At 37.5% G+C, this 9,599-nt stretch overlaps 1 protein-coding gene across 1 annotated transcript; it reads left to right on the top strand.

The window, feature by feature from the left end:
* Positions 1–2,362: 2,362 nt before the first annotated feature.
* Positions 2,363–9,328, top strand: LOC111878390 (dynamin-2A). Its single transcript, XM_023874891.3, has 22 exons — positions 2,363–2,823; positions 3,550–3,600; positions 3,734–3,854; positions 3,984–4,073; positions 4,388–4,449; positions 4,517–4,631; positions 4,734–5,076; positions 5,818–5,965; positions 6,040–6,141; positions 6,228–6,347; positions 6,467–6,550; positions 6,636–6,763; positions 7,136–7,220; positions 7,307–7,424; positions 7,571–7,647; positions 7,721–7,777; positions 7,875–8,013; positions 8,095–8,246; positions 8,314–8,427; positions 8,510–8,577; positions 8,676–8,848; positions 8,951–9,328. The coding sequence occupies exons 1-22, from the start codon at positions 2,677–2,679 to the stop codon at positions 9,202–9,204; spliced, it is 2,748 nt and encodes a 915-aa protein (XP_023730659.1). The 5' UTR covers positions 2,363–2,676; the 3' UTR covers positions 9,205–9,328.
* Positions 9,329–9,599: the final 271 nt, after the last annotated feature.

Raw genomic sequence — 9,599 nt, 5'->3', positions numbered from 1 at the left:
TGCCCAATTACACACTCTCTATTGCGGTTCTCTGGTCTCACATCCTCCACCTGAGCCTCTTTGATGGTATCTAAGACTGGAGTCATCACCGTCATCCGCATACATACATCCCAGATCGGGAGCGCTCTCGGCTCTGCGACTCAAGGCATCGGCTACCACATTAGCCTTGCCTAGGTGATATAAGATCTCATAGTCTTAGTCCTTTACTACATCCAACCATATCCTTTGTCTCATATTCAGGTTGGGCTAATCCATCAGGTACTTCAGGCTCTTGTGGTCCGTATATAAGGTACACCGGACCCCATACAAGTAGTGGCGCCAGATCTTGAGGGAGAACACCACTGCCCCCAACTCCAAATCATGGGTGGGATACCTCGTTTTATGAGGCTTTAGCTGCCTCGACGCATATGCTATCACGTGACCCCTCTTCATCAACACTACACCCATCCCTGAAATAGACGCATCACAATAAACTACGAAGTCCTCCACTCCCTCCGGAAGGGCTAACACCGGAGCTTCGCACAACCTCTGGCGAAGAGTCTTGAATGATGTTTGTTGCTCAGGCCCCCAAACAAAAGTAACACCCTTCCGGGTCAATCTAGTGAGAGGAACCGCAATCTTGGAGAAATCATTGATAAATCTCTGATAGTAGCCGGCCAATCCCAAAAAACTCCTGAACTGGGGATCTCAGCACCTCCCATCGCATAATTGCCTCAATCTTGGCTGGATCGACCAATATCCCATTCTGATTAACGAGGTGTCCCAAGAACTGGACCTCTCGTAACCAGAAATCACACTTGGAGAATTTGGCATAAAGCCTCTCCGACCTCAAAACCCTTAGAACCTCTCGCAGATGCTCATCATGCTGCTCTCTGGACCTCGAATACACCAAGATGTCATCGATGAACACGATCACCGACCGATCCAACATAAGCCTACACACCCAGTTCATGAGATCCATGAACATTGTTGGTGCGTTGGTGAGCCCGAAAGGCATAACCACAAACTCGTCATGCCCATAACGAGTTCTAAAGGCCGTCTTTTGAATATCCTCCTCGCATACTCTCACATGGTGATATCCAGATCTCAAATCAATCTTGGAAAACCAAGATGTCCCCTGCAACTGATCAAATAAACCGTCGATCGTCGGAAGTGGATAACAGTTCTTGACCATTAGCTTGTTCAACTCCCGTTAATCAATGCACATCCAGTGTGAACCATCCTTTTTCTTGACAAAAAGGATCGACGCTCTTCACGGTGAGCTACTCGGTCTGATAAAACCCTTCCCCAACAACTCCTGGAGTTGTGAGGATAACTCCTGCATCTTTGGTGGCGCAAGGCGATAAGGTGTCTTGGCAATAAGTGTCGCGCCCAGAACTAAATTAGTCCGGAACTCCACCTGCCTCTCAGGACACACACCTGGTAACTCCTCTGGAAAAACATCCATGAACTCGCACACTATCGGAACCTCGGAGATAGAGCTCGACCTCTCTGAAACAACCCATGTATCCATCACGTACTCCAAGAAGCCCATACATCCCTGCTGTAAACTCTGCCTCGCCCTGACAGCAGAGTAGAAAGCTAACCCAGATCTGGTACCCTCGCCATACACTATAATCACTCCTCCACTAGGGTCTCGTATAGTCACCAATTGACGCTCGCAGTCGAGCACTTCTCCAAAATGGCTCAACCAATCCATGCCCACGATGACACGGACATCACCCATCGCTATCGGTACTAGATCTATCGGGAACTCGTCACCAAAAATCTCCAGCACACATCCTCGAAATACATCAATAGCAAAAACTGCATGCTCGTCAGTTATGAAAACCCTCAGAGGTCGACTCAACGCCTCACGTCCGATACTGATGATTTATGTTTAATTATTATGTTATTTTAAATTTCATTATGTTTTTATTTGGATATTAAATGATTTATGTTTAATTTACATTTTGTATGTCATTTTTATTTGTGTGTAATTTACATTTTGTATGACAATATGTATGTTTTTATAATTATTCAGTAACTTAATCCATCACTATATATAACAGCAGGATAAAATGGTCATTTTTTATCACTTAGCACATTCAGTCAGATGTACAATCAAACAACAAGATTTCTTACCGAGTCAGAATTTCTTACCTAGACAGACTTTTCCCAGTCAGCAACTATCAAACGACCCCTAAATCTAACTTGCTCTCTTGAGTAATAACAAAGCTCCAACTTACTATGATATGAGATTTGTTGTTGAATTAAAAATTAAAAATAAGTTACGTAACTAGTTACTACACTCTTTGTTACAAACTAGTAATTTGACGGTGCTCCATTGTGGAGAATGGTGACGGATCACATCTCATCTATCTAGTCTTCAATTTCGCTTGTAAATAAATGATTCCTCTTTATGTTCTCCTGCCCATTTCCATCATCCTGCCTGGACGCACACAGCCAGTTTAAATTTCAAAAAAGGTTTCAAATCTCACTGTAGAACCCTAAAAATATCACTCGATCCATCATTGTTTTCCATCACAAACCTTGGGTTTATACTCTTTTTAAATTCTTTTGTACCTCTGGATTCGGCGTCTGGGGGGGTTTCATCTCCATTCACTACTCGATCTATATTTTTCTTGGCTTCGATCTGTTATCGTGTAAGTCTTTTTCGACTTGAAACATACAAAAATGGAGGCGATTGAAGAATTGGCTCAACTTGCGGATTCGATGCGGCAGGCTGCGGCTTTGCTTAACGATGAAGATGTTGATGCAAATTCATCGTCTTCTTCAAAACGCCCTTCCACATTTCTTAACGTTGTTGCTCTTGGCAATACCGTAAGTTTGTCCTACATGAGCTCTTTTGATCCGACTACTTGCTTTTTGTGTTGATTGACTAAGTCAGTGGATCTCTGGATATGGTTTTGTTGCGATCTCTATTTTTGATGGATCTTTTTCTAAATGTAGTTGGGAAGTCTTTTTGCTCAGATTTAATTTTAGCATATAGATGATTCGAAACTCATCTACTTGTTGCTTAATGCCACATCTCACAGTATGGATTTGCCTTATGCTTTCCACTAGATCAGGATCCACTCATAAACTGCCAGGGGTCTCCTGTTTAGCTAATCATGGAGCCAGTCTGCTCTTCTTGCTAGCCTCCCCCTTGCTCTTTTTAGGTTTACCAATAGATGGATCTCAAATAATTGTTAATGTGTAATCATTCATCAGATGCTCCTGATTATTCCGTAGACAAGGTTATTATCTAATCAAGTACATGGTCATCGCATCTAGCATCTACTTGACGTTGTTTTGTATGTTAAGATAGACTAGATTCTTTATGATAATAAGAACAATACTCCTTTAAGAAGTGAATGCACTCAACCTAGCACACTTACATACTTTAGAAAAGAATATGGAATCAAAGAACTTTGATAGTGCAGTCACATTGTGGATTTGTGGGCAAATTTGTTGTGTATCTTATCTGACAGTTCTTTAGTTCGATGTCCCATTTGTAAAATTAAAGGATGTTAGCTAATTTCTAATTATGGGCTACCAATTGTTCAGAGTGCAGGTAAATCAGCAGTTTTGAACAGTTTGATAGGACATCCTGCTTTGGTAAGACCTTCATTTTTCTTTATTTCCATCTTCAATCTGGACACATATATATTCACCTTATGTTTTTCTAATTCATTATGATAACATAACATAACATAACAAGTCATTTCAATTTGCAAATTAACTTGAGCAGCCAACTGGTGAAGGGGGTGCAACTCGCGCGCCTATATGTATTGAATTAAAGAGGGATGGTAACTTAAGCAGCAAATCAATTGTACTGCAGATTGATAGTAAATCCCAACCTGTGTCTGCAAGTGAGTCCTCATGTCATACTTAAGTGCTTAAGCCAATTCAACACACACATACACACACCACACACATTTAGTAATAGGGTTCTATATATGTGATTATTGAATTTGTATGCTCTTTTTGTCCACCAACAGGTGCTCTTCGACACTCATTACAGGATAGGCTTAGTAAAGTGTCAAGCAAGAGTCGGGATGAAATATTTTTGAAGCTTAAAACAAGTACAGGTGAGTCTGTTTGCTTAAAAATATCAAGCAATTGGCAAATGCATCACACTACTTCGGATTCCTTTTATACCACTTAAGCTTGATTGTTTGTTTGCTTCATTTTTTTTAAAAAAAAAATTCTATGTTTTTGACATATTTCGAGATACAATTTAATTCCTTCCATTCTTTTTTATTAAAAGACCAAAATACCCTCATTTAGTCACACAGAATGGATGAGTAAACTCCTGAATACCATTTTTATGTGCAACCTCTGCCTTCCTATATGCTTCATTTGTTATTCTTTTTGTTTGCTAATTTAATCATATTGTTTCCAGCTCCTCCTTTGAAATTAATTGATTTGCCTGGAGTGGATAAGGGAAATCTTGATGATTCTTTGGTGAGTGGCTGCAAAATTTGTTGTTTTTATTTCACATTGTTTATTTATTTATTTATTTATTTTGCAGAGTGAATATGCTCAACACAACGATGCAATTCTCTTGGTCATAATACCTGCTGCCCAGGCACCAGAAATTGCCTCTGCAAAAGCCCTCAGAATTGCAAAAGAATATGATGGAGAATGTGGGATTACTTTTACTATTCATCTTCTTATCCACTTTTTCAGTTTTACTCTCAGCTTCTTATATAAATTATTAAACTATAATTTTTTTTTTTTTACTGTAGCAACAAGAACCATTGGTGTGATCAGTAAAATCGATCAAGCAACTTCAGATCCCAAAGTTCTTGCTGCTGTTCAGGCACTTCTGTTGGGTCAAGGACCAAGGAGTTCAGCTGATATCCCATGGGTTGCTCTGATTGGGCAATCAGTTTCCATTGCTTCAGCTCAATCTGGAAATGTGGGGTCAGATAACTCGTTAGAAACTGCTTGGAGGGCTGAAAGTGAAAGTTTGAAATCTATATTGACAGGTGTCCCTCAAAGCAAGCTTGGTAGATTAGCTCTTGTGGAGACCCTTGCTCATCAAATTCGTAGCAGAATGAAAATCAGGCTTCCAAGTCTTTTATCAGGGTATGTATATCATTGATTATTTACTTGTTACTTGCTTTATATAATTTGTGTTGCTATGTATCAGATTAAAAGTAAATTACAAAATGGTCCCTGTGCTTTCTGATTTTCACCGTGTTTGGTCCAAAATCTAATTTTTTTTTCAATTTTGGTCTTTATTTCAAGGTTTCATATCGATTTTGGTCCCTGGAACCTTGAAATGAGGACCAATATTGATATGAAACTATGAAATGAGTACTAGAATCAGAAAGTCTTGGGGAGAAAAAGCGATATGGAACCTTGAAATAAGAACCAAAACTAAAAAATGTTTTCGTTTTGGACTAAAACGGTAAAAATCAGATAGCACAGGGACCATTATTGTAAATTTACTCTATAACTACGGTAAAAAAAGAATCGAACAGTACTATACTCTGCTGTTTATCCTTATCTTTTATCATTGATTTTTTATGCCTTTCATAGATAATTGTATTTGTATACCACACTAACAAAAGTTTCTTTTTTCATAAATTAAATATCCTCCTGCATTTTCTTCCTACTTATCTTCCTACCCATTTGAAATTGTGACAAGTTTCATATTTTGATAAAATTAATTATATTTTAGGACACTTGTCATCATTTCAAATGGGTAGGAAGATAATTAGGAAGAAAAGTAGGAGGATATGTAATTTCTCTTCTTCTTTTTTTAATCATATTTTATGCAATCTGTTAGGTCTCTAATCATATTGTTTTTTAAAACTCATGTAGGCTTCAGGGTAAGTCACAAATTGTGCAAGATGAATTGGTAAGGCTTGGGGAATCAATGGTGACTAGTTCTGAAGGTACAAGAGCTTTGGCTTTGGAACTTTGTCGTGAATTTGAGGACAAATTTCTTCAACATATTATGACTGGGGAGGTAAGAACAAGTAGTTATGCATATTATAATAATAATAATAATTATTTTAACGTACTTGAATGCTTGTTTTTCAGGGAAGTGGTTGGAAAGTTGTTGCAAGTTTTGAGGGTAACTTTCCTAATAGGATCAAACAGCTTCCTCTTGATAGACATTTTGACATAAAAAACGTGAAGAGGGTATCTATTATATATTTTCCTCAAATTTTGGTTCACTTAAATTTATTTTCAATACTTTATATAATGACAAATGGAATTTGTATCAGATTGTTCTAGAAGCAGATGGTTATCAACCTTACCTCATATCTCCAGAGAAAGGATTACGCTCTTTAATAAAAGGCGTATTGGACCTTGCAAAGGAGCCCTCACGTCTCTGTGTTGACGAGGTAAAAAAACTACACATTCTTTTGTTTTTTTTTTCATTTTTAATTAATCCCCCTTTTCTCTTATTAATATTATTATTCTTTTAATTTCATTTCTTTAATCATATTTGTAATGAGTACAGGTTCATCGTGTACTTGCTGACATAGTTTCAGCTTCAGCTAATGCTACACCAGGGCTAGGGAGATATCCACCATTCAAAAGAGAGGTACTTTAGTACTTTATTTTTTAAATGAAAATTTCAGGAAATAGCAATGCGGTAATGCTGACGTGGCACTGATTGTTTTGACTAGGTGGTGGCAATTGCTACAACAGCTCTGGAGGGGTTTAAGAATGATGCAAAGACCATGGTGACTGCACTTGTTGACATGGAGAGAGTGTTTGTTCCACCACAACATTTCATCCGTTTGGTCCAAAGAAGGTATGCTAAATTTCATTTAAGGTTAAATGCAAGAAATAGCAACGTACTTCCATTAATTTATTTATTTTAGCATCATACTCTCATTTCTTCCTATTACAACATTAAAAAGTTGAAAGCACAATGCTATAATTTTCTAGATTTTTCAAAGTATAGTAGTGCCTTGTAAGATTTTTTATTTAAAGTTCAATGCTTTAATAGAAAAAAAATGGAAGTTAGATGCTATATTCAACAAGTAAATGAAAGTATGTTGCTATTTATTGCATTTAGTCCTTTGATTTATTTCTATTTTTCTGTTAAAATTGTATTAGATCAATTTTCGATTCATTAATTCTCAAGTTACCTTTTTTTATTTATTTATTTGTTTATAATCAGGATGGATAGACAGAGAAAAGAAGAAGAGATTAAAACCAAATCTTCCAAGAAGGCTGTTGATGCAGAACAATCCTTACTAAATAGGGTACATTGAGAGGCTTGAAATAAACTTAATAGTTTTATTTTTGTTATTATTATTTTTTTAATTGTTGTTGTTTTTGCTTTGTTTAGGCAAGTAGTCCCCAAAAAGGTGGGAACTTAAAATCAATGAAAGATACCAAGCAAGATAAGGATGAAAAAGAGGGGCCCACTTTAAAGACTGCAGGACCTGATGGGGAGATAACAGCAGGTCTACACTTTGACATCTTCCTTGACTTTTATTTTGTCTAGTCATTTGTTGTATTAAACATATATAATCATTATTTCATGCCTATATTGTATTATTTACTTCCTTTTAAGGATGTATAATGTATCTATATCTCTCTCTTCATGCAGGATTCTTGTTGAAGAAAAGTGCAAAAACTAACGGGTGGAGCAGGAGATGGTTTGTTTTAAATGAGAAAACTGGGAAGGTTAGTGACATGGCATGAACTTTAATATACATGTTTTCATGTCCCTTTGCTTTGAAATGGTTTTTTTTTGCAGCTTGGATACACTAAAAAACAAGAAGAGAGAAATTTCCGTGGTGTCATCACTTTAGAGGTACTTGTGAAATTTAGTGTTTATTTCATTTGCAAAATGGTAACAATTAACAATACACAAGCAAATCAGTAGTGATGCATGTGCCATGTGTGATCAGGAATGTGTTGTGGAAGAAGTTGAAGAGGAAGAACCCCCAACCAAAAGCTCCAAGGACAAAAAGTCAAAGGTGGAAGAAAAACCACCGAGTCTGGTCTTCAAAATAACAAGCAAAGTTGCATATAAGACTGTTTTAAAAGGTAATGTAATTGTTTTTCATTCTTACTGTGTAATGATATTTGAAATACAGACATAAAGTTTAATAATAAGTGGTTGTGCAGCTCATAGCGCTGTTCTGTTGAAGGCTGAGAGTGGTGTAGATAAGGCTGAATGGTTAAACAAATTAAGAGCTATCATGGGTATCAAAGGTGGTGAAGTGGTTATGAAGCCAGATGGTCCTCCCATTCGCCATACTCATTCAGATGGCTCTCTTGTAAGTTACTCAAAAAGAAGAAAGATGACCTAACAAGTCTTTATAACTGATTTGTTGCAAATTGTAGGATACAATGGCTAGAAAACCCGCAGATCCAGAGGAAGAACTTCGTTGGATGGCTCAGGAAGTGCGTGGTTATGTTGAAGCAGTTCTCAACAGCCTTGCAGCAAATGTCCCAAAGGTCTCTGTTTAACTAACTAACTAACTGTCTCTCTTCATCTTCATCTTCTTATTATTATTTTTTTTTTAAATTCGTTATGCAGGCTGTTGTTCTATGTCAAGTGGAGAAGGCTAAAGAAGACATGCTGAATAAGCTGTATAGTTCTGTAAGGTCAGTATTCGGTTCGGTTCCTATATGTATATATATTTGCGTTTGGTTTGAAACGAGAAATGACAGAATTGCCCTTTTGTATTTGTTTGGTGGAAAAGCTCCCAGAGTACAGCTCGGATCGAGGAGCTGCTTCAAGAAGATGGGAATGTAAAGCGGAAAAGGGAGAAAGTACAGATGCAATCCACCTTGCTCTCCAAACTCACCAGACAACTCAGCATTCATGATAACCGAGCAGCTGCAGCCTCAACCATCTCCAATGGTAGCCCTGCAGGTAATACCAACCTACTTTCATATATATTTATTTTTATTATTTTTTCATACATTATTGCTGTTTTGGGTGTTTAATGATTTTTATGATATGAGAAATGAACAGAAAGTCCAAGAAGTAGTGGAGCATCATCAGGTGGTGGTGGTGATTGGAGATCTGCTTTTGATTCTGCGGCCAATGGCGGCAGCCCATCGGGTCTTGATTCCCGATATGGATCATCCAACGGGCATAGTCGAAGGTACAGTGACCCGTCTCAAAACGGTGATGATGGTCCTGCCCCCAGATCAAACTCCACCGGCCGCCGCACGCCCAACCGACTGCCGCCAGCGCCACCTGGCGCTTCTGGTTATAGATACTAGATTATAGTTGAAAGAATTTGGAACTTATGAATTATGATTCATTCATGCATTCTTGTTACGGTACATTCTGTAGAACTCATTTATTGTAGATAGATATTTGATATGACGGAAATACCCTTGGTTATTCGGTGGTTTTGTTTATTTTTTATTTTTTTTTGAGAGTTGTTTTGGACGATGAGGGGTGGATTTGTATTTTTTTTTTTTTACAAATTATGATGCTTATTAGGCATATATTGGTTGCTATCTTTTTTGATGCTTGGAAATAAATATCTTTTTGTTTTGCTTTCTTCTATTTTGTTTTATGTTTCGAGACAAATTACAAAAAAACCATTCAGCTTTGTGCCATGTTTTGAAACATTTTTACAAATCAACCGTCATTATTTATCAGCGTGGTT

The sequence above is a fragment of the Lactuca sativa genome, chromosome 7 (assembly GCF_002870075.4).
Source record: "Lactuca sativa cultivar Salinas chromosome 7, Lsat_Salinas_v11, whole genome shotgun sequence".
NCBI classification, from domain to species: Eukaryota; Viridiplantae; Streptophyta; class Magnoliopsida; order Asterales; family Asteraceae; genus Lactuca; species Lactuca sativa.
Note: the sequence above shows the minus strand (reverse complement) of the source record. Positions and strands in the feature narration are given on the sequence as shown.